General features: G+C 40.6%; 2 protein-coding genes across 5 annotated transcripts in view; both read right to left on the bottom strand.

Moving 5' to 3' along the window:
* trim33 (tripartite motif containing 33) overlaps positions 1-15192 on the bottom strand; it is a 47720-nt gene extending 32528 nt beyond the window's left edge. For all 4 annotated transcript variants that reach the window (XM_088640020.1, XM_088640023.1, XM_088640021.1 and 1 more), the window contains exons 1-2: positions 14672-15192; positions 715-833 (exon numbers count right to left, since the gene is read on the bottom strand). In XM_088640020.1, the coding sequence (XP_088496146.1) occupies positions 715-833; positions 14672-15164 (612 nt within the window). In that variant the 5' untranslated portion in view covers positions 15165-15192. The remainder of the gene's footprint in view (positions 1-714; positions 834-14671) is intronic.
* A 3447-nt stretch (positions 15193-18639) lies between these two features.
* On the bottom strand, positions 18640-24164 carry bcas2 (BCAS2 pre-mRNA processing factor). Its single transcript, XM_088640019.1, has 7 exons — positions 24039-24164; positions 22606-22698; positions 21941-22011; positions 21184-21345; positions 20845-20895; positions 19790-19870; positions 18640-19585 (listed from the first exon to the last, which is right to left on the bottom strand). Exons 1-7 carry the CDS (start codon positions 24129-24131, stop codon positions 19459-19461), a joined length of 678 nt encoding a protein of 225 aa, XP_088496145.1. The 5' UTR covers positions 24132-24164; the 3' UTR covers positions 18640-19458.
* Between the last annotated feature and the right edge of the window lie 541 nt (positions 24165-24705).

Raw genomic sequence — 24705 nt, 5'->3', positions numbered from 1 at the left:
GCCTATAAACCTTTACCTATTCCTTTTCAGTCTACGCATGCTGACACAGCTACCTATGTTTCTACCTTTTCATGACAGATCTCACAAATTCACCAAGTTATTCTGAGTAATCTTTGAAATTTAGAAAAGAGATCGATATTGTGGTGGGGATATTTATTTCCTTTTTGGAGCATCTCCCAGGTTTTTATTAGGTATAGGGAAATGGGTTTTGGTTAGCATTCTTTTAGGGAGATTTGTCCTGTGCAGGATCTCGTTCTTGTGCCTCATTTACAGTGTTAATTTTTTTTTTACTGGTTCTGTTGAAGGCTTGGCTCAGGTACTCAATTCCTAGTCATAAACACCATTGTGCCCAGAACAAAGAGATAATACACCTTACCACTCAATATTCTCAGATACTAGAAAGATAGTTATAAAGTTTTACAATTTGATGCACAGATTTTATATCTGAAAGTTTAGCCTCTTATTTCAATTGTCTATGCCTCTCCCCCAACTTGCAACAATACTGATGCTACAATTTAAGTCTCAAGGCAAAAACTCCAGTCCTCATGAAACACGAACTCCTCAGGCCCTTGGCTGGACAGCAGAAACACGGTATTACAAGCAGTGAAAGTGCAAGACTAATGGATAATGGATAATAACACAGTGCTCAGGAATTTATGAAGAAATCACTTTACAGAGTAACCCAGTTTCCCCAATTCAGAAGTGCCCACTCACCTGTGTTGAGTTCTCATCTGAGCCGTTGGAAACCTCAGAGCTGTCCTTCACAAAGTAATTATCCACCAGGTCTGTCTGCTTATACTCCTGTCGACAAACTGGGCAGCGCATCACATTCACTGGGAGAGAAAACAGAGATAACATTACACACACTTCAAGAGTTCAAGGGTCAAAAAGAAGCTGAACCTACCAAAATGTAGGTACTAATAAGAAATGTCTCTATAAAAGGAAAAAAAGTCCAGCTCATAATCACCCTATACCCAGCAGCTCCTTTAACCAATATTTACATAACGATTTTCACTTATAGCACTTCACATCCCAAAGTGCTTCTATACTGACAAAAAAGACATGACAAATCAAGGCCGAAGTGATTCCCCCAAACAGCTGTCTCCAACACAAACATTCACTAATGCCACTCAATATGCAAAAGATTTACGCAGATGCAACGAGACGACTAACGCCATTAAATACTACACAGCGAAGGACATGGTTCACATAACTACAGTGGAGCATAGTGGTTTCAAAAGACTCGTTAAAGCCCTTAAGAGATGCGTTGTGCCCTCAAGAAAATATTTTTCTCAAACTGTGGTGCCTAACATTTACTAAGTTTAATAGTTCTGCATATTTAAAACATGATCTTTCAGCATATCGTGTAATCATGTAATTCCAAGGGTTTCACAAAAATCGTTAATTTTTCGTTATTGAGGTAAATGTGGGAAACTGTCGCTACATTGATTTGAGGTCATATCGCCCAGCCCTACTGCATCATTACATTTTCAGTGGTACTTTGGCTTCAGTCCTATCTTATTCAGAACCTGACTTAACTAGATTTTTAAAGCAGATTAGTCAACATCTCTGCAGTTACAAAAAAATGACATTACAGACTTGAGAGAAAAAAAAGCCTTTCAAAGTAGCTATAACATAACACCTTCAAAGCTGGTCATCTCTGAAGGCCAGAGTAGGTGTTGATCCAGGCATTTACCATATGACACCTCTAGAGCATGATTGCTATATATCAGAAACTGGTGCCAAAAGTTAACAGCATTTGTGTAAATGCAAGCCTATCTTTTCACACATCTTGAAGACAAAAGGTGACTTGACTTTCACAACTTTAGAAAAATGAAGCAAGTCCAAATCTTTGTCCTTCCTTAAGGTTTTAATAGTATATTATGCACTTATAATTAAACAACACTCTGTATACAGACTGCCATGGTTGTCAAACTAGAAAAAAAACATTTAGGTAACCAAACCAAACTACTTATGTACATTTACAGATAAGAAATTCAATGCCTCCTGAATTGGTAAGTTAATGTTAATTACATACCACAACTGACTGGATTCAACACCTAGGTTTCCATTCTGAACATATATGGATGCATTACCGTAATAGAAAGAAAAGCCATTAAATGTGGCAATAACAGATTTGCTGTGTGATGATTCACAGTAACAGGTTTCTTTAAACTCATGAGCCTCTGTAAGCAATAGTACACTGAGCACTACATGTTACACACAGAAAGCATTAATATCTTAACTCTTAAAGGACAGAAGAACTGACAGGACACTTATTTTCTCCCCATTTGTACTTAGCCACGGCATGCAAACTGTGTCAACTAATAACTGTGTATTTTTCCAGTTGAGGGGTCAGTGAGAATCTCCCCCTGCCCCCCCCCCCCTTCAGCCCAGCAAGGTGATTGTATGCAACACAAACCAGCTCTTTCCTGTACAAACCGGTTCCAGCTGGTTTGAGCTGCTCAGAGCCAGTTCAGTCCCCGAGGCAACAGGCACTGTGCAGTGCTATTGAATAAAGCTGCCTGCAGCTGGAGAGAGGCTTATCAGATTACAGCCTGAGCATGTGTGCAGTGACACTGCAGCTGTTGTGGTTTTAAACACTACAGCTCACTGAAGCAAATTCAGATTAGTAGGCAGCACACGGGATGAAGTGCCTGAACTTGCCTTTATCTGTGCAGGGACTGCCACCTGATAGATGGACTGACAGCTACAGTACTTGAGCAATATGATTACCCCAGGGCAGAGTTCAGACAACAGTGTTTGCTGGCAAGAATCAGGGCTGGCATTTCGAACCTCAAACATGACGAAATACCCTTATGTAAATAACACAAACCACAAAACCATTTCTGAAAGAAACATCAGCATTAAAGTGGTATTTGCAAGAGCCTGTACACTGAAATCCACCTAGGAGTGGCAATGGGAAACAGCCGAAGTATATATGTTGAGAGACAACAAAATAATCCCACCAAACTTGACATGAAGGAATGTAATGTTACATATACAATGATCGCTACCATTTTAAACAAATGCTATTATATCGAAAGGAGTCAAAATAAGTACATCCTCAATTTTTTCTGCAACTATTTTGTGCAACTATTAAATTAGGTTTGTGGGGAAAAGTGGACTGAGTGCTAAAAATAGGTATAGTTTATATATGGAAAGACTGGTACGCTATTTCCCAGCATAATTACAATAACAGCAAGAGCAGTTCAATTCCACTTGTTCCCAACAAATCAATCATTAACCTGGAGTCTCTAATAAGTCACAAAACCTTAAAGGAAAGACTACATAATGTTCAACTTACAACTGTCCTTTTTCATTCGCAAACAGCAAAAATTGCAATACATGGGATCTTTCATTAAAGCAACTAATTAAGATCGCCTGGCTTTTGAAGCCCACAGTTCTACTTGAATAATATATATATTTTTAAATGTTTATCCATGAAAAAGTCTTCCTATCATTTACCCTTTCTTCCATTATCTGGGTGTTTTCTGCTGGGTGACAGGTGAACTGCATTTCAGATAAACGTGCCTTACATATGAGGTTTTGAGCACAACAAAGGTAGTTCAGAACAAAAAGCTCATGATGTTCTCACACTTGTAAAATCACTCTTAAGAAAGGTAATAAGGTAGTTTTATTCTGAAATCCAATTTTAAGCATGTATAGGTACAAGGGGGTCTTTTTATAATGAGGCGTTCTCAATGGGCCTGTTTACCAATGTTGGAGTTTTTACATGACAATTCACACAAGTATCTGTCTACAATAGAGGATCCCTTCATACATGAGCTTAAGGGAAAAACTTGAAACCTATGCTGCTTATGTACCCAAAATCTCTCACAACTTATGATCTTTCCTCGAGTATAAAAAAGGTAACAACTGAACAGTGAGGCTACTGGTTTCCAAATTGTCCTGTGCACTATACACCTGTGCATTATATATTAAATGCCAAGGCACAGGGAGATGCTAATTGATGCTTCCAGGCACAAAGCTCCAGAGCAAAGGTATAACCACAATTCCCAATCCAGACAGCAAGGGAAATATAGAAAAGGAATCTATTACAATTCTAAATTTACAAGCAATCAATATTCATCCATGGCAAACTGGACTGGAAAGCTGAAGTTTTATAGGGTTACTGATTTAACCATACCACCACATTTACTTTGATTCACATTCTCCTCTGAACTCTTCCAGACTGTGTGCTGTACAGTTTACCCAGAGAGAGGATGCAAATGTTCTCCACTCATGGAAACAAGACAAGACTTTTAGGGGCTCTAAAACTAGCATGAAACCTTTACTGCTGACCCTACACATGGCTAATTGAAATACTGACCTATACCCGCCCTCCACTGACATGACAGCCAAAGTACTTCTTTACTTGGATCATCCTGGATATCCTGAGTAAAACCAGAAGACACGGAAACAAAGCCAATGTTTACAATCAGCCTAAAGTGAAATAAGAGATGATCTCCAATAAACCCTCACCCAGAAGTCAATCCTTGTAAAGTTGATTTGCTAACCAAACAGGGCCACCTCTTAAAGAAATCAACGACATTTATTGTAAGCTCTCCTATATACTATGCTGAAGATACTTATTCTATGAAGGAATTAAGTCACTATCCTGCTATGAAGGCAAGTACAATCAATAAATTAAAACGGTCAGAAGATTTACAAAGTAAAACAGTTTTCCCCTCAACGTTAAGTACTAAGTAATATGGCAACAATATGATTGTCCCCCACTTAAAAATAATGCTTACTTATAAGTGGACACTTCACTCAAAGTGCTTTACTTTAGTAATTAGTGGACTGGCATACAAATAACATATCTCTTAACGTAAACAAAACAAAAGAGATAATCATTGACTTCAGGTGGCCTGCACTGATCACTCCCCACTGTACATCAACAGCACCCCTGTGGAGACAGAAGTTAGAAGTTTCTTGGTGTACACATTACAGATGACTTCACTTGGTCCCTCAATACCACCTCGCTAGCCAAGAAAGCACAGCAGCAGCTCTATTTCCTGCACCGCCTGAGAAGGGCAAACCTTCCCCACCCATTCTTACCACATTCTACAGAAGCACCATTGAGAGCACCTTGACCAGCTATATCAAATTCCCCCAGTGTTTTTGTGTATATTGTATTATGTATTTGCCTTAGTAATTTGCACTATGTGTATCCTGTCTACAATGTCTTGTCAGTGTCCTGTCTGTATTTGCTTGGACCAGGAGGAACAATATTCTGTTCCACTGTATACTTGTATATGGCTGGAATGACAAACGTGAACTTGAACTTTACAGGTAATGGGGAGTCCCCTCCACCAACGTGCAGCCCCACCTGGATGATGCAACAGCAGAACACTCAACACACATAAGCTATCAGTGGGGAGGAGAACAGAGTGATGAAGCCAATTCATCAGTTGGGACTTCTAGGAGGCCATGATTGGTAAAGGCCAATGTAAAATTGGGACAGGACACCTGGTTAACATCCCTACACCCATATATGGGACATACAACATTACATTAGGTTATAATTTCACTCAATGCAGAAAAGGCCTCGTGTCCTTTGGACTTCTGCAGTAGCCAATTTATCTTCACATTGGTTCTAGTTTTGTTTCAAGGTGATAATATATTAGCTCAATCAAGTGATGCATGTTACTCCCCACCAGTGTTCAAGACCAGACTGACCTCACTTGCATCTACACTTTGCCATGTCCATCAAAGCAATCTCAAACACATTCTCGTGTCCTTCAGATGGAGAGCAAGTTAAAGTTGACAAGAACAGCATCCAACTCTCTGTAAAGACAACCCATCACATTTCTGATCCTTCAGTTCTTACAAATTCAAAACCTTCTGCAAAAACAAAAGGAGAAATTCCAGTTTCTCCATATTCTTCTGCCGAGTCCATAAAACAGATCCAACCTGACTACAGGGGAGTCACATCTACAACAAACTATTGTTTGTTTTCTTCATCTGTCATGTTGAGAACACAGCAAAAAAAAACTTTTGTGTGTATTTCTCCTCTGCCTTTTTTAAGGCAAAGAACATTCATAACAAAACATACTATCACAAACAGCTACAGATCTTCAACCAGTAAATAAAGAGCAAAGAAGGACTGATTAACCAAGAAACAAATGGGGTCACAAAAGGACGTGGGCTGCTACGTTGCACTTCACATCTGATGTTCAGGATAGAAAAGGCACTTGGCATAGCACCCAGACAGCTACAGGTTTCTCATCTCATGTAAGCCCTTCTGAAGTATGCTGCTGTCTAAGCACAGAATTCAGCTCCAGTTGAAATTTGAAATCTAGCCCAGATGTTTTGTATTCTGACTTAAATATACAAAAATAAAAAAAGGTTTTATTTATCAGAATTACAGTCCTCTTTTGCCCAATTTATCAGCAATTAACTCATCTGTAAAACATGCCAGACAACCAATTACACAAATCAAAAGAAAAGCAAGGCTACAACGAGGGAACTGTCTGGTGGTCTTAATTTATCACATATTTATAGCAACAATAAACAAAATGACAAACTGCCAACGGCTTGTATCTGGGTCACTACCATTGAGTGACCAGTCAAGATATTTGAACAGTGACATAAGAATTACAAAACAATGCAAATAAGGCAGGCTCAAGTGTCTCTGGTTTTTAGGGAGGTGATATTGAGACATGTCAAAGACAGCAGTACAGAATAACAGAACAGTGTTTGTGCTGTCACTAGGGAAGCCACAAATCTTAGACTTGTGCCATGTGATGGACTATCTTGCATTTTGCTCACTGCTTGCCAGGACAGGCTTCGGCTACCCCCAAAGCCTTGTATTGGAGAAAGTGACACTTGAAAGGACTGTATGCAAACCTAACCTTGCTAATTAATTTGATAGGAGTGGAGCGTTATGTTTCATGCCCCATCCGAGTTTCAATCAAGTAGACTAGCTGAGAAAAGGTAGTTATTTCTGCTCACCCATCCCCATTCCTCCCTATACTTACTGTGTGCTAAAATGAGCCTGGAGCTCCTTAAGGTTAAGCAGCCATGCCATTCACTTTCAGTCCATAAGCAAACCTCTCCAGACAATCCAAATCCACTATAGAGTTATCCAGGGATCAAAAGCACAACCCAACAAAGCAGAGTACGGAAAGAAAGCAGAAGGGCAGAGATAAAAGCCTGAAAGAGAGGAAAAAATCATAAGACTACATTTGCTTTAATGCTAGGAATGTAAAGATTCAGATTTTGAAGCATTTTAGGTTTGACTGTCCATGAAAGAGTCTTACCAAACCATTACTGACAGCAAATGAGTTCTATGTCCTGGACTGGCACATATACAAAAGGCTATACAATGCTTTCTGCTGGTCAAATTCTTTAGAAGCAAATTCCTACAGTTACTGGCATATGTAACAGGGCTCCTGCAATTCAGGGCTCTATCATCGGCTCAGTAATTTGTTTTTCAATTCACATTGCGAATGTCCAGAATACTATACTATACTTTTGTGCATACCACCACTTTACCTGTAATAATTAAGATAACTGCTAGACAGGGACCCTACACAAGAACAACCAAACTCTTTAATTATTACAGGTGATAATCAGTCTTTCTACAACTGTTTTTAAAACATGATAATATTAAAAAGGCCACAAAACACTTGACTTGTTTGTAGATCAATGCAAAAGGGAAGTAATTTACTGCTGTAGCAATTGATACCTGTAATGATACCAGACATCCAAAAATGAATGCTATTTCATAACCTGAAGATAAACCCAACACTGCTTTAGCCCACCAGTGAAAAGTGAAAAGGGAAGACTTCTGTGTTAAAGGCTATCGCCCATTTGGCAGGTCGTTTTAAAATGATTTCAAAGAAACCTCTGAAAACAGACAGGACGGAATATAACACAAATCAAAGCTATTAGGTCACCTAAGAAGGAACTTTAAAGCAGCCACCTAATTGAATTTTATTCGATAAAACTACTAGAACCCAAACTAAGAATCAGAAACAAGAAATAGAGTTAATGAGAGCCAGGTTTATTCAATCTGCAGACAGGGAGATTGTACAGTGACAGTCCACCATCATATGAACAGCTCTCAAAAATCAAAAACTGTTTCAGCTGCGTATTACACCTCATTTGCGTCACAAAAGCTGTTCATATTACAGAAAGCTATTCAATCCAACAGATGTTTTTACTATTCATTATCATATCTCAGGAACCCAGCCAAGTGCATTCTGTCCTCCACCTCCCAATTACACTGCTGTTGTTTTCCCCTTCCTGAGCATCTCATGTGCTCCTTGTTAGAAAGTCTTTCTCATGCTCATTAGTGTGCTAAGCTCCTGCAAGTTGTTAGGTGTTTGTTCTGCACAGCCCTAGCCTTTTAATAAAGATTAATGAGGGTGGCATAGTTGCGCAGGGGTAAGTATTGATGCTTCGCAGTGCTGGGGCCCTGGGTTCAATATAGGACCTGGGGTGTTATCTGCATGGGACTGGCATCCTTAGTGAACATCCGAATGCAATATTAATTAAGTACATTAACCACTTCACTATATTCGTCTATAAGTTTCCCATTAATGGTTTGGGAGCATTTTACTTCAACCTTAACAGTTTATTTGCTGTTGGAATGCTGAAACAATCTTTTACAATACTCCTTTCAAATTCTCATGGCCTAATGTCATGTGCTTGTAATTCATTGCTCTCCTTTAACTAGATGCTGTTTGTTATGTTTTATATAGTTCGTTCTTTTCCCTTCCATTTTTCTTAACTGATTTAGTAAATAATTTAGGATACAGTTTTTTTAGTTTTTGACTACCCTAAGGATAAACCTTTCTGTGTTTCAAAGCAGATCTCCTACACAGTTGCCATTCAGTCTCCACCAGCTGCATCTTTCTCCTGTTCCCGTTTCATTTTAATGCTCTTAAGCTCCAGTTTAAGAGAAACTAAACGTTTGCTTTGGTCTCTGCCTGCACAGTTTCAGAGTGTATTTAAGGAAAGGAACATTAAAAAATTTGTCTGAGATTTGAACCTGTGACCTCTTACAACCCAAAGCAAGGACCCTACAGCTAGAATAACAACTCAAACACCGGTCAGTATTGTCCACAATGAAACTAAAGCAGTTTCTTCCATATGCACGAGCAATTTTTTTTTCAACAATCAGTGAAGTGAAAGTTTTGATTACCTATCATTTGAAATATAATTAACGAGTTTAATGTATTTTATGGATCCTTTTGAAGCAAAGTGAGCGGTGCTTTACTGTGACAGCTCTGCGTGTTGCCTGCAAAGAAGCTTTCCAGTTACTCTGAATGAGTACCACTGATGGGATATTCTGCAGAACAGTTCTGTCTTGAAATATTAAAACTAAACTGTTCACAAACAAAAGTCATCACAGGTTTAAACTGAGATCTGTACAAGCTTTGGTTGGGTGGCATTGAAGAAAGTCAGTTATAAAAACTGATCTTATCAGTTGATCCGACAAGACATTAAGAATATACGCATTTAGCATGACCATAATCAGTTCACAGTGTTACCAAAAGTCTCGACAGAGCTGGAGTAATCTTTCAGTCTGACAATATTCATGACATTGCAAAATAGACATCACTATATATATATAACACCATTAACAGAAGAATTAATGAATCTAAACCTGCCACCAACTGAACAGACAACTCCATTTACATGCAGATGTCCCAAGATGTGTAAACACACACTGTAAACCAAAATAATTTAGTTCACTATCTTCAGAACAGGTATTTTAAATTTATTTTACCCCCTTCATATCTAACAGGCAGTAATATAAGCATCACTGTAAAGTTTCAATGCCATGACAAACCATGGATAAAATGTATCATTTCTGCTTCCTACAACACCATAATAGGTAAGACTGTCTCTACTGCAATTTCATTACAGAACATGTTTAAGGCTGGCAAAAACAGAACAATTTGTTCCTTGTAGGCATTAAAGACAATTTTGAAGACCTGTTATGTTCCTACAAGCAGAAATGAATACTTTTTCTTAGTGCACTACTATGTGCAGGCCATGACCTCAAGACAACACAGCAAGCTCTCTGGGTCAATCAAGAAAAACTAAACAACCAGAAAAAAACCCAGGACCACAGAGCCACGGGGCAGCAGCAGCAGTAACAAGTGACATTTCTTTGAGTTCTCATAATCCAGAAAGCTTCAACATCACTCTGTTTCCTGTACTGTGAATACATTAGAGGGGACCTGATATAAGTATTCAACATCCTCAAAAAAGACACTAACGAAGTCAACTCAGCAGACTTCGTCAGAATGAGCAGAGAACATGTGCAATCTGCATGGAAATGCATTTAAAAACACAAAAACTAGAGACACATCTTTATATAAAGGGTTGTGAGAGTATGGAACAAGCTACACAGCCATGGTGTCCAAGTTAATACTCTAAGTTATACTCTAAAGATACTCCTTTCAAAAAAACAGCTAAGATAACACTATCCAAAGGGCTAGTTAGGTAAAATGGCTTTCTCATGGTTCCAAATGTTCTTATTTTCTGCACAGTTTTCAATCTAGTCTCTGATAAAAAAATATAGTACTCAGGAATACCATTTCCAATCCTTAAATTCTTATCAATTTAATAAATAAAATGCCATAAAAGCTCAGCATTAATTATTGGTTGGATAAGACCTCATGGTATTAAGTGGCTGAATTGTAATCAAATTGTAAAATGAACTGCAGAGCACTCCGGACAAAACCTGGAAAACCAAAAACTTGGAGCAATCAGAAAAATGGGGTGAAGTAGCCACCACACTTCAATAATGATGTCATTTCTTTTGTGGCATAAGAAAGGATCAAAGTCTGCTCCAGATGCATCCTGCAGAGTCAAAGTCACTGGGACTAACTCTGTCATTATCTGGCAGATGCTATTTTAAAAACAGTAATGTCTCAGAACATAAAAGATGTTTTGTTTCGATAATTTATCATGTTAGCATTCTCCAGTTTGAGAGCATGTATTAGGAAAATGCATTATTTTAGCCTGAAGAAGATATAGAAGCCCCATGAATATTTGTATGATTCAACATTAACTGCTCATAAACCACTACATGTGCAATCACATCACATCACTGTTTTCAATCCCCTGGGACTGCAAATGGAAAACATTTAAACTAATTTAAATCAGCACAACTTGCTAAATGCAAGAAAAGCATGTTACCACTACCAATAAAAATTAAAAAGATATCAATTACTATATGAAAAAACAGCACATAGTGAATTATTTGGAAATTCAGGAACAACCTATTCTCAGTCTTAATGAGAATTCTCTGAAGTTTCAGTTAATTGTACCTGAGGATCAGTACATCAAGCCAACACGACTTTACTCTGGCATCACTGCAAAGAATCCAAGTATCATCCATTGTGCTGCAATAAAAACATTCCAGATGCTCCGTTTTCACTTGCCGCAGCCAGTACTTTGGCCATTTCTGCAATGACTGCCACAAAACCCTGTCACAGACAGCTGTCAAGGCTGGGGCCAATTTCAGTTTTTCAATTCCAATTCCCCCTTTCAAATCAAATCCCAATTCCAATTCGCGTAAAAACAGAAATGAAACTGGGATTTGGTTTGAAAGACGGAAGTGGAAAAAAAAAAAACTGGAGATGACCCCAAGAGGTAGGGTGTATGGCGGACAACTCGCACGTCACACCCGCGTCACTTAACATCAGTCATCTCTCCGCTTGGACAAATCTGCTTCAACATCCAGCTGTGTCTCTTCAAACCACTCCTTGACAACTGCTCCACTTTCAGAGCCTGTCCAGGACTCCACTGCCTGTAGTGTTGCCTGGAGGAAAGACTGCGTTAACGTGCAGATATTAAGATAAAGACGAGACAGGAAAACACAAGATCCAGTTGTGCAAACAGCACTAGTTTGCTCAAGAACCACCCAATTCCACTGGTATGATACTCCAGCACAGGGGTTAATGCTCTGTTGGGAGCATAACCTTACTTAGCTAGTGTTTGGATGGAGGAGGTTAGTGTTACACCATTAATCACTGAGATATCAAATATTAAAATAAGGATTCCCACTCACCTCAACCCAAAATACAACAAAACTAACATTTTTACCACCGTACTTCTGCACCAAAAGAAAACTTATGAGCCTTCTGCATCGCTACTGTATATCTACTCCTTACATGGGAAGCAAGACCAGGCTTCCTAATTTGTGTGTCCGTCTTCTCTATTTTGTGTTCGATTTCACAAACAGACCTTTTCATCTCCAAAACCATTTTTAACAGTGTTTGCTTTGGTGCCTGTTAAGTGGGGATTTTAAAACTGTACACAAACACATCGCCCTTCAGCTAAATAAGACATCACTCAGCTGGATAATATCCCAATGCCTTATGTGGATATATATTTGAATAAAGTTTTTTTTACAGTGTGCATACATCGTAGCTTAAGTGTTTGACTACAGGAGGATAAATGAAAATTAGGCATACAATGTTCTATTTCATTTTAATACAAGTAACGTTTGCACAGCACACTACAAATTGCTTAATTTGAATGTCCATTCTTATTTGAACATTCAAATTAAAAATGAAAAATAAGCATCCTTTTCAGTTGAGTATTTATCACAGGATAAGCAATGGTTATAGATTTACCTAAACCAGCAACAGGTTTAGGAGTCACAGAATTACCGATCGTTCTTATCGTCAAAGTAGTGACATGCAATAGTAAAACATATATAAATTATGAAACTGTAACCTAATTACCTTTTTAAAAAGGGGGCATTCATAAATCTTAGTGTTTAGTCCTTCAACAATCATAGCTGCAGTCAGATAAATTCCACAACTGAACAATACTACGATTAAGTACACTCAATATTAAGTGCAATGCATAACATATCTTAACCATTAATGAAGAATACATTAGAAGAAGACCTTGAATAACACCTTTCAAGGTTTTAAAGCCATTTAATAGCCTCAGGAAACATAACCCTCTAGTATATATCACTAGTTTAAGCAAACTGGAAGCAAATGTATTCAAGAATTACCTTTGAATTTATGGCACTTAATGACTAATGTACTTTAGTGGTCTTAAAACTTAAACTCTCTGACATCCAAATGTGACAGCCCGGATTCTGACACCATCACCATCAAGTGGGTCTTGTTAGCAATAGGTACCAGTCCATGCACTACTATAAGCAACCATTACAAGATCTGCATTCAAAAATAAATATAAAGGAATGTGTAGCAAGAGAAATCTCCACCACAGCCCCTTCCTAGTTCATGCTGATCTCAATCATTTACTACAACACCACAACCAGACTGTACCCAGTGCTAACCTCCACTTTCTTCCAAATAAAAGAGGATATTTAAACCTTAAACCAGCCTCAGTGTTACCATAGTCAGTTGTTAACATACGTTACACAGGCTATGACAATAAAAACAACAGTTTACCTTTAGACTTGTCCGTAGTTGTTTACATCAAACTACACGGTATGAGGTGTTACATTCCGTGTAAAATACACAACAAGTCCAATATTTGTTTCAGACACAGGAAACCTACAAGGTAACAGGAGCAACCCGGCTCACCCATGAGAGATGCTCGAATTTCAAAGGTGGCAAATCAATGAACTATCTGAATTAGGTCTCCCTTAAGAAACATTCATGTTTACCTCTGATGAGCACTTTTAGTTCTGTAGCATCCCATTAATCCAAACCACATGGGTAGAACAAAATTCGGCCAGAAGTCGCCAGATACGTTGAAACTTTCAGATTTAGGACCACTAAAACGGTAGACCATGTGCCAACTTCAGCTGCCCATTTCTGCACTCAAAGGTGTGTTGTTGTTGTTTTTTTGCGATTGCCCGACGACGCAGTGTTTATTTCCAGCAATGTTTCAGGGCTACAATTTGGGCTCATGCTTGTGGCTGAACAGACCTTAACATCCAGCCTGGCTACCAATAGCCAGCAGGAGGACTTCAGTCCGTGAGGGACGGTCTGAGATCAGACTCGGCCGTGCGGTCCCCCCCAGTGGGTTAGCAGGCGTGCTTGCTTGACCACGGCAGGGAAGCTCAGCCCGAAAGCATGAAGGCGGAACCTCCACGGCCAGCGAGCAGCGAGGTGACCATGACGGACAGACGGGCAGCACTTGATGGAAAGATCACGGCGCACATGCGCACAAGCAGGGGGGAGGCATACATCCGCGGGGAGTCGAATTCGATCACAACAGCTGATGTGCTGAAGGGAGGAAAAAAAACACTACACGAAAAGGCACTTTCACGTACGCCTCTCGGTCATTCTAAGCACTGTAGGGACACTCTGCTTGCCAAAATGAAGGGGTCCTGCGCCGAAAAACTGTAAGAATACAGATGCAGCACGTTACAGCTCGGCAAGCGGCCAGCAGCGCGATCGAGATCCGTGTGAAAGACCACACGATCGCAACACCAAATCGGCTGCCGCTGGCCAGTCAAGCCCAGATGTTACACATCATGGCTGGCCAACGAGACCATCGACTCGCCGCTTTGGCTGGGCTTCCCACTCGCTGCTGTTAGAAGTGTGCCCTGCCGCTGGGAAACGTTAAAGCTGCCTAGGAACCGTGCAGTCAGCCCCGCACGACGTGGTTTGCCGATACCCGTGCCGAGCTGCCCCCCCTCTTACCTCCAGAAAGCCGATGCCAGAGTGATCCTCGGCTACAAACTCCCCCCCACCTCCCGACTCACCTATGTGGGTGTCCTGGCCGTGCGGGCCCGGCAGCTGCAGGCTGATCTGGCGCTCGGGCTGCGGGATGCAGCGCAGGCAGAAGGAGTGCAGACATGGCAGCAGCTTGGGCTCGCAGTCGCGGCTCTGCAGGCTCTGCTTGCACACCGCACAGGTATCCAGCAGGTTGATCGGAGGTGCCGGGGGCGCTGGTGCCGGGGAAGGGGAGGACACCTCCGACGTGGAGGCCGGGGCGGGCTCCTCGGCGTCCCCGGTGTTCTCGGTGTTGCTGTTGGCTGGGCTGCCGCTGCTCTCTCCCCCAGCGTCCCTGCTCGGAGTCGAGCCTGAGTTGTTATTGTCGGGCTGACCCTCTTCCTCGGCACTCGGGACCGGGTCTATGATGACGAGGGCGTCGCTCTCTTTCGCCGCCGGGTTGCTGCCGTCGTCCTCCCCGGAAGGTTCGGGATTGTTGCTTGCGGGGCTCTCAGTCTCCCCTCCGTCTTTGTTTTCCGCCATCTTGCTTCCTCTTTGAACCGTTTGACGCTTCACGCACCAACAAAACGCCGCAAGGCGGGTGTGGTGACGTAGGAGAGAGCCACCCAGGGTCCTATCGCTAGTAAAGTCTCTCTCATTTATTTGTTACCTGTTGTTTTAGACAGAGTGCAAAACTTTATCGTTAAGTATTAAAATGTGAATGTTGGATCTAAGGAGTTTTGGTATGATGTTATACTTTGCAACATATCATATAGAAGAAATGTTTAGATATAAGTATAGTTAATGTTAGTAATATGGGATAGATACCACATTCACGAAACAAAAAAATGATTAATTCCTTGTGTCCAATTTGTAATAGAAGCGTATTCTTTGTGATTTTTTCTTCACTTATACCTTTGTATATCGTTTCTCCTTTGGTTGTATTAGTTAATGTTCAATAAAAGTATTAAAACAAACTATCAATCTACCCCAGTGGAGTATATGGGGAGCAAGATGATAAATATGTTTCTGTGTGTGTCTGCAGGTTTTCTTGGTCTCTTTAAAGCAGCACCTTAACAGCTGAGAGAAGCTGTAAATTCGGCCCAGTTAAAATAGTGACCTGGGCAGATCAAGGACTAGGATTGGACACCCCTGATTTAGTGGTTTACTGTTGATCTTGAAGTCCATTAGGTTGGTTTTAGGATTTTGTATGTTGGGTATTTTGAGTTCTTAAATCTGGTACCCTCGTAATTGTCTATGTGCAGAAGTAACATTTAAAAAAAACGAAAAAATCAAGAAAAAATATCAGGCATTTGTAAGGGGAATTCAAATAATGGTGTCTTACATACAGTATACTAAAAAATAAATATTAAAATACGAGCTCGTTCATCAGAGTTCAGATTTAATAATTATTTGCGATTTCATTCCGAAAGATCAGCTCAATGGACAGTTGGTCATGCTTCATTCGCAAATTTGAAAAGCGTTCCATATTTCTATAAAAGTACATTTTATATACACACTGAAATTAAGTCCCGGATCTGGGCGTCAGCTGAACAATTATTGGCATTATCCACTGAAATGGTGCTCCACCCGGGTGACGCACGGTAGCTATATTACACGGCTGCAGTCCCCACTTACAAACGAGATCAGATGGAGAAGTGAGATGTTATTCACCAGTTGAATCAAGGGGAAATCTAGAGAGACCAGATAGTAGCAGCCCAGAGTGGAATTTACCCAGGCACCGGGGTTTATACACATGCTCTTTCGAGCACTACCCTGGGATCTTTAATAACAAAATATTCAGGATCTCAATATGACGTCTCATCCAAAGGACAGGACAGCACCTGCTACAGAACAGTTCCAGATCACTATACAGGGACAGCGGTTTGGAAATCCCGGTCCTAGTCCTGCGTACCGTATTAACACGCACTGCGTAACCTTTAAAATCAAGCCAGCCAGGCTCACACTGTACGCGTGATGTGCGCAAAAACTCAGCAGTGACTTCTATAGGCCTACTGATCATGCGAACAACTGTCATAACATGACTCCCATATTACTAACAAATTAGTCATGTTTTTCTAGATATTTCCATATTAAAGTAGAGTAATCCCCTACGAGACTTTTCTAAACTTTTTTTTTCCAATTTCAGAATTCATTGTTAATTTCCCACTAAAACCCAGTATCTTTTTAATCAATATCCGTGTAGCTTTCATGTTACTAATTATTGTCCTGCAGATTGGCAGATTTTAAACCTATATAGCCATATACAATTTCTTGCATTAGGAATTTGTCTTTTCGCATACCCCAGCTTGCTCTCCATGAGACACACAGGCACACAGATGGGGAGTGAAGCTTGGGGTCAGAGTGCAGGGTCAACCATTTACACGGTGCCCCTGGAGCAGCTGGGGTTAAGGGCCTTGCTCACGGCTCAGGCCTTGCTAACCTATTTGAGGTAGTTTGTTTAATTTCCTTGATACAAAAAATGCTTCGGTGATAAGCATTCGCTCTTCTGAATTGGGGTCCCTGTTTCCAAAAGTCCTTGCAATTTTAAGCCGTTTCTTCTCACAAACATCGTATAACAAAAAATGAAATAAATCTGCTTTGTGTCTCTTTTTTCTTACCCATAATGACTGCATTCCCGCACACATCTTTAGTTGTGATCTTAGAGGGCTGTGTGACGACAACATAGAGTTCTGACTAACCGTTTGTGCAGAAACTGCATACCTGTATGCAGCTTTCTAAAAGTCTAAAGGACACCCGAAGAAGGCTCCACAGACTAAACATGGTCTCTTTTGCTTCCTAAAAGTCACGGAGACCCCAAATTCAATAGGTGCCACCATGATGAAGTTGCCTTCTATGCTGATAATAGGCACTGAACATACAGCGCACATTCACATCTGTGTGTTAATTAAGAGGCCTTCTGTACCGACAAAAAGTCACAATACATTGGAGACATGAACAGACAACAAACCAGTTGAAAAACAAAACATCTACAGTATAAACTCGAAGAAAATAGTGAGGAGCTACTGGCTACATGCTTTTAAAACAAAGTACTTAACACTGAGAAACAATGTCCCAGGTCCAGAAAAAGGTCCTGAATTAACAGTAGCTGATTTTTTGCCTACATTTTTGTCAGCCAGACCATGCAGCCACATTTAAATGCACTGTACACCCAGCATTGGCTCGGCTTCAGGTAGGAGTAATTTATTGTGTACCAACAGCTTGTTGCACAAGTCTGCACCAAAGTATTTTGATAAATCCCCTAAATTGCTCCTTTAGATCCTGGATTGATAAACATCTGGCAACGTGATTAGATTTATATCTTGCCTTCACACAGTGACCCATAGACCCCTTGGTATCCTTGACCAGCGACATGCATCAGGGTGGCAGTACTGCTGCCAATTGCTTTCTAAATAAGACACTAACAAAGGAGAACAGGAATTCTGTTATGAGCGACCATACTGTAGATAATCCCTGGCCTTGGAATTTTAGCCCTTTTTAACCCGCAGTTTCAACAATTTCCAGTTGTAGCATTTAATCAGTTGTTGATTTCAGGATAAGAAGTGCAATCTGTTGGTTTCTGGGGAATTAAGAAAAGGCCCCCACTCATTTACCACCAGCTCACACCTGTTCCAAATCATTCCAAACTGATGATTTAAGCAAGACCTATAAAGACCTGCTGAAAGGCCAGGGTTACATTCAAGTCAAGTGTCAACAGACCTACATTAAGATGGAATGGAAACCACTAAGGCAAAATCAAAATTAAATGGAAGTGCATTTGTTAGAAAGCACAATTGTACACGTAGGGTTGTGGGAGTCTGGAACACATTTCCCACTTACATTATGGAAGGTAATTCTCTGGAATATCTCAAGAAATTACTGGATAAGGTCCATGGATCAAGAAGTTATTATGAACCAAACAGGCAAGACGGGCCCAGTGCTCACCTCTCGTTGATAACCATCCTTATAGCTTTTAACGAAAAGATACAATGCATATTAAATAAATAGAAGATAGAACTTTAAATTTTGACATTTTTATTACAAAGAAATCAACTTCAAAATATGTCTGAGCCAAAAGGTATGAGTATTTAGCTTCAGCGTTGCTTCAGACTCGGAGCTTTATTAGTTAACAAAGAGTTAGTGATATAAACCATCCACTGAAACAAAAAGGATTTGGTCATTTTCAGAACTTGCTACCTATAGTATAAAAAGTGAGAATTCATTTTTCAAACCAAAAACATCATTAAAAAGGGCTGCTGAAGAAGTGAGATTTAAAGGTCTTGTGCAATCATGAGTCAATAAAGTCCACTTCCTATTAGCTAAGCTCTTCCAAAGGCTGGGAGGAAAGAAAGGCAACACTCCTGTCTCTGCTCAAGAGAACACAAGCAGTGAACACCAGCAACCCCCCTGGTCAAGTGGCAAACCTCCAGGGTGCAGAGAAAAGACAGTACATAGCCACTCATCTTACAGAGGTGCAGACTATTAAAACATTCAGCTGCTGATTAAACCCATGACACTATTTCAAATTGATTATTGAGTAAATTCACTGAGTAAGAGGTATTACTAAGAAGAGGGCAGTTTGTCAAACATTATACTTAATAAATAGCCGACCTCCTTTGACATCTGGGGTGCAACTACATAGAAAAGCAACTGCCCAAGATAAAGTCCTGTCCAAAGGAGATAATCTTGAAGTGCTGACACCTTCAGACCATATACTAAAACAAGGTAAGGAACTCCATGGGGAAAGTGAGAGCACTGTCCATCTGCTGGAAGTGAAGCCCGTTGGATTCCAGTTTGATTGCTTTGGGATTGCTGTGCGCAGTGTTGGCTCCATGACTCAGAAGTCCTGCCGGATGTTCTCCTTGTTCTCCTCTCCCTGCTGCTGCTTCAGCACGTACACCTCGTTCTCCAGCTGGACGATGGCACGCTCAATCTCATAGTTCTTGCTGACCAGCGACACCCAGCTGAAAAGAGCAAAGGTCAGATCAGTAAACACGCCTATTCAATATAGTTTCGTTTGATCAGTCTACGTTTTCTTGAATTCAAAGGTTAAGGTTGTTTAAGGCTCCAACAAAGTAATACTTTTTTTCTGCTTCTGTAAAAATATCCGGCGGCTTTAAGCACTTTGCTGTGTCAGTGACTATGAGGACATTAGCATGGGTACTGACTTGGACTCCAGCTCCCGCAGTTTTGCGCCTCCCGTCAGCTGCTCGTTCTTCCTCTGCCAGTTCAGATCCTGAATCTGCTTCCTGAGATGGGGAGGAAAAATGCAAAATTACATTCAACACAAATCAACACTGCTGAACGACGTTCCCTTTTTGATGGGATGGCACGTAAGAGCAACAAAGTTAGGCTTTTACACTTTGACTAAGACAAGCACCAGATTTCTTAAAACACAATGTAGAAATCACTCTACATTCAACCACCAGAAATGTTTTGATTCAAATCCAGGCTAAGCCAAGTTGTGTTTCGGCTCAGTTCCCCTTCACAAGCCCAGGGGGTGAGGAAGTGCTGTCCTGCTCTGCTGTGAACCTCCTTCCTTCCCACATTGGGGACTGGAGGACTCCTGGTGGTCCTCAAAGGCTGAGCTGTTTAAAACCTGAAAATGTTTCAGCCAAAACAGGAAGCTCAACAAGCATTTTCTGCAGTCACAGATGAAAATGGCTATACTGGATGATCTGTAGCTTTGATTACAGAACAGTAACTACAGAAGACAGAACATTGGATAAAATCCAAGTGCCTTATGAAGACCTGAAAAGCAGATCCCCAAGTTGAAAAGGGATGGGTAACAATCTGTCTGTTACAATTCTTTAAGAAATATCCAAAAGTGAGCTCTGTAATAAAAATGACTTCATATGAAAGCAGCACAAACATGCTTTTAGATACAACTGCTCATCAGGATGGTTACAAGAAAATCTGTGAGTTATGAGAATGAATTTATAGTATTTCATGCTGCTATCTATTCTTTCCATACTGACATGGTAAGATTTGTTCAAAATGTATCATTTGGCCACATGAACAAGCCGTTTTTACTCATTCTTCAGTTTGTTTCCAAACCATACGATTTAAGTATAATGTTTTGCATTTCATTCCGTTATTCAGTGTTGCCAATGGCTAACAATGTTAAATAACCCAACCAGTATAACACTTTTTTTATACTACCACTGAAGGAGACGTCACAGGTGCAACAGGATAAGGAGAGACAATAAAATAAGGGCCTCACCTCAATCTCTGCAGCTCCTTCTGAGACATTTCAATCATGTGCAGCAGGTCTCTGTAAGAAAAAACACATACAAGTGATCAAAAAGGTCACATCACTGGTATGTTGCAGAATGAGAAGAATGAAATATAAAGTTGGTCTCGTTAGTGGTGGAAAAGGAAGCGAGGATCGAAAGAGAGGATGTGAAAGAGAAAATAAGTGAGGAGGATGTGATAAACTACACTCCTCTCTCCTGCTCAGGCATGATAGCCAGTCCCCAGCCTGTTACGCTCTCTACCGCCCTCTTGGATTTAATATACAAAATAGAAGGTTTTACAGCCCTTGTTTCGCATTATCACTCACTCATTGTAGACCTTCCAGGCATTGCTGCCATACTGGGACATGAGCTCCAGGTTCTCGATTCGCACTGCTTGGTGCTCCAGCTGGGCCATTGAGTTATTGACGCAATCCTGCCAGGCTGTGATGTCATTCTTCTGACCCGAAGAGGGAGCGGGCAGCTCGTACCTGTCCAGATCAAACAGCGCCACGGCTTCAGCACAACTGCACTCAAACCCTTGGGCTGATTAGACATTCCCAACAAACCCACAAGCAAAGTAACAGAAATGAAGTATTAGAAATATAAATGGCTTACAGAGGCTGAAAAACAACAAGTGAAAAAGAAAATAAAAATAATTGTGAAACCTCAAACGAAACTCATTTGAGGAGTTTGATACCTTGCGAATATTGCTTAACAGCAAACTATTTTGTTAATGAAGCAAGGAATATAAACAGTGATATCAAGTCATTCACTACTGATTTAAAGAAACCAATAAAAACTGTAGAAGAGTGGCCTGCCAGTGCACACCTATCCTTACTGCTGACATGTACCAAGGACATGGAGAGGATGTGGGGAAGCCAGTACTGTATACAAACACATTCTGCATTGATGCTCTTCTCCTTACCAGACCAAAAACAGGGAGCCTGAAGTTTCAATTGAAAAAGCATAAATTCTTATAAAAAAAATGAAAGAGCAAGTTTTCAATGTATAACCAAAATGCTTTCTGCAGGATGACCACAGGAAAAAAAAATCTAAAGCATAGGTGTCCAAATGAAACAGTACCTCTTCATGCTGAGGAGCTCCATAGGCTGTCGGGCTGCTAACCTCTCAAACTCGTTGCGCATTATTTCGGTCTGTTGAGAGAAGAGAATTAGACAATAATTCTCTGCACCAACATGACCGTGGCACTGCGGTATTCTTAACCAGGCCAGGCTATTCTTTATCACTTCTGTTTCATGGTGCCTCTTGCATCAAAACAGCCAGAAAACTTATTTCAGAATATACCAGAGAGGAAACAAATAAAGGGCAAAGAGTTTAAATAATGTAACAAAGTGAGAGCTTTCATGTCATCTATTGCACACTCGATGACAGGGATGAAAGTTGCAAGAGATGTAGCCAACAAAAACCTTCCCAATATAAAATTCTTGTGACTCTCACAAAACTTTCATCCCATTTTATAACAAATGGGATAGATCTCATTAGACCTTACAACCTTCAGGCAAAGATAACCCAAGAATTTGTTTTTCTTACTACAAGGCAAAGAGATGCAACCTTGGCAGGGAAGAGAATAGCTGATGGAGGTGCCCCACCAAGGGACCATGTAGAACAGTCAGCCCCTTTTCCACTGAGCCCCCAGAAGTCACATTTCAGTTAGTCTGGAGTCAGCAACAACAGCATGATGGTGTGGGCCTGCAGTGCTCCAGCCTCAATGGGGGTCGTACACTCACCTCAAATGCAGCGAAGTCTGGTGTGGAAAGGTAACTCAGGTAATTTTTAGTGGGTCTGTACCTGCGGGTTTCCTCTTCCACCAAAGCAGCGGCCTGAGAAGACAGGATCATTCAGAACAGTCACCCCACTTTCCTTATACCCAACCTTGTCACCAGGACGACGCAGGATGACTCGGCACTACTCCAGGACCATGGAATACAGAACACTCTCTTTATCAGGTAACCCCAAGCATGGCACGACAGAACACGATCATAAGCACACTGTCCTCCAGGCAGCGGCACTTCATAATGTTTTCTCATTTCACATCATGCGTCTCTGCACTGGAACTCAGTATTTCTTCAAGCAGCAAGTTAACAGCCCGTATCACTAATATTATACAACTACACACTACTAATCGAGTGGAGCACATTCCTCACTTTACCTTTGTGCTACTTTTTTTATGCCCTAGCCCGCCTTGTCATGGTTCAAAAGCCATGCGACACCACCGAGAACAGCCCATGGAAACTTGATCGAAAGCGTTTTTACATACTAGTCTCACTTGTTGGCTCGGCAACATCGATACTGCAAATTGTAACAGGTAGGGGAAATCAGTAAAGATAAACGGCAAAATCATTGAGGAAAATCAGATCAACCTAAATGCCTCCAACTTCCAGAGTGTGCCCCCAGGTGTAAAAGTAATAGACTTTATCTTTTATACTCACTACAAACTCTCTTGAAAACAATTTGGAAAGTAATTCTTATCGCCTGTAACACTATTGTGCCATTTCCTCTGCTGGTAATGTTTATCTTCCTTATTTTATTGCTACACTGAACACATTTCTCTCAAAAGATAATAATAAACAAAGAGAGGGTTGTAAAGAAAGTTAAGAGCATCATGGAGTGTGTGACACTACTGTCACACACATACTGTATTTTTATATTCTGTCTCACTTGATGAAATGGCATTCACACTCCTCCATCTTGGAGATGCCTCTGCAATAGACCCCCTATGCACTCCCAGACAATAGAAACGTTATTTCTATTCTTCTATTTCTTAGCATGGAATAAAGCTTTGCTTGTTCCAATGTAAAATAACTTTTTACTCTTGAAACACTGTTGTCCTGTATTCCTTGTTGTTCTGTTTCTGTTGAATTGTTGTGTCGTAAAACAAATGTCGCCCTATACAAATATAACAACAATATAAAGAAAATAGAGCTTGAATGCATGGAAAAAAACAACTTAAGGGAGGGAGTCGCAGGTTTCTTTATGTTCTGGACGAGCACTTGCTAACCATCTATAACTTATAGTATAAGCTCAAACCATTCTTGGAGATGGCACTGGAGACAATGCGTGCCTGCCTCTAACCACGAATGACTGATCGGCTTTCCTCAACTGCTCCAGCAGCTGCTAGAATCAAGCCTTTGAATTTACAATTCAAGGACACAGTTCTTACCGCCTCCCGGACACCAGGAGCATCGTAACCCTGGTCAAAATAAGGTAAAGCGTCCACAAAAACTTCACCGGCCACAGAACTGGTCCCCGCCATGTTGCTTACACACTCATTCAAATACGCATGTGCCCGTCTACGTCATGATGTACTGTTGCACCGCAAAGTATGGAGTATAAGCGCCGGTCAACATTTTGGATAATCCCTAAAATGTGATTCGCAAAGAACAGAGTGATAATTAAAACCTCTTTGAAAAAAGAATGAACACAATTTTCAAAGGAGAAAAGGTTACATAAAGAGATTGTACGTTTTACAATATGTGGAGCTGGTGCTGAGTTGGAGCTCTGCAGATATACAGTAATAAAACGTGAGGACATAAGAAATACACTAATTTCTAACGATTGCAACAGTGAAAGCAAGTAAATAATAACAGCATAGAATTCAGATGGGATTCCTATTCATAGCAAATTCCAACAACATGACAAGAAACTGAAGAATAGGACAAAATCAGTAATTCTACCAGCACTGGGCAAAGATGAACATGTACAAGTGTTAGTCCTTTAAAATCAACACAAGGATGAGTACAAGGAGTACAGAAGACGATTCTGGGGGCACTGGAGATCTTTCCATGGTAAAGGACATCTGCACAGAGCTGGGCATCAGTCGTCTTGGT

This window comes from Lepisosteus platostomus, chromosome 7 (assembly GCF_059453375.1).
Source record: "Lepisosteus platostomus isolate fLepPlt1 chromosome 7, fLepPlt1.hap1, whole genome shotgun sequence".
Classification (NCBI taxonomy): domain Eukaryota; kingdom Metazoa; phylum Chordata; class Actinopteri; order Semionotiformes; family Lepisosteidae; genus Lepisosteus; species Lepisosteus platostomus.
This window is presented reverse-complemented; position numbering and strand designations above follow the sequence as displayed.

Excerpts from the sequence above, each read along its gene's own strand:
- bcas2 (XM_088640019.1), bottom strand. The coding sequence starts at position 24,131 with ATGGCGGGGACCAGTTCTGTGGCCGGTGAAGTTTTTGTGGACGCTTTA. Across the intron at positions 20,896-21,183 it reads GCCTGGAAGGTCTACAATGA|AGACCTGCTGCACATGATTG; the intron begins GTGAGTGATAAT and ends TTTTTCTTACAG. Across the intron at positions 19,586-19,789 it reads CTGCGGGAGCTGGAGTCCAA|CTGGGTGTCGCTGGTCAGCA; the intron begins GTCAGTACCCAT and ends TGCTCTTTTCAG.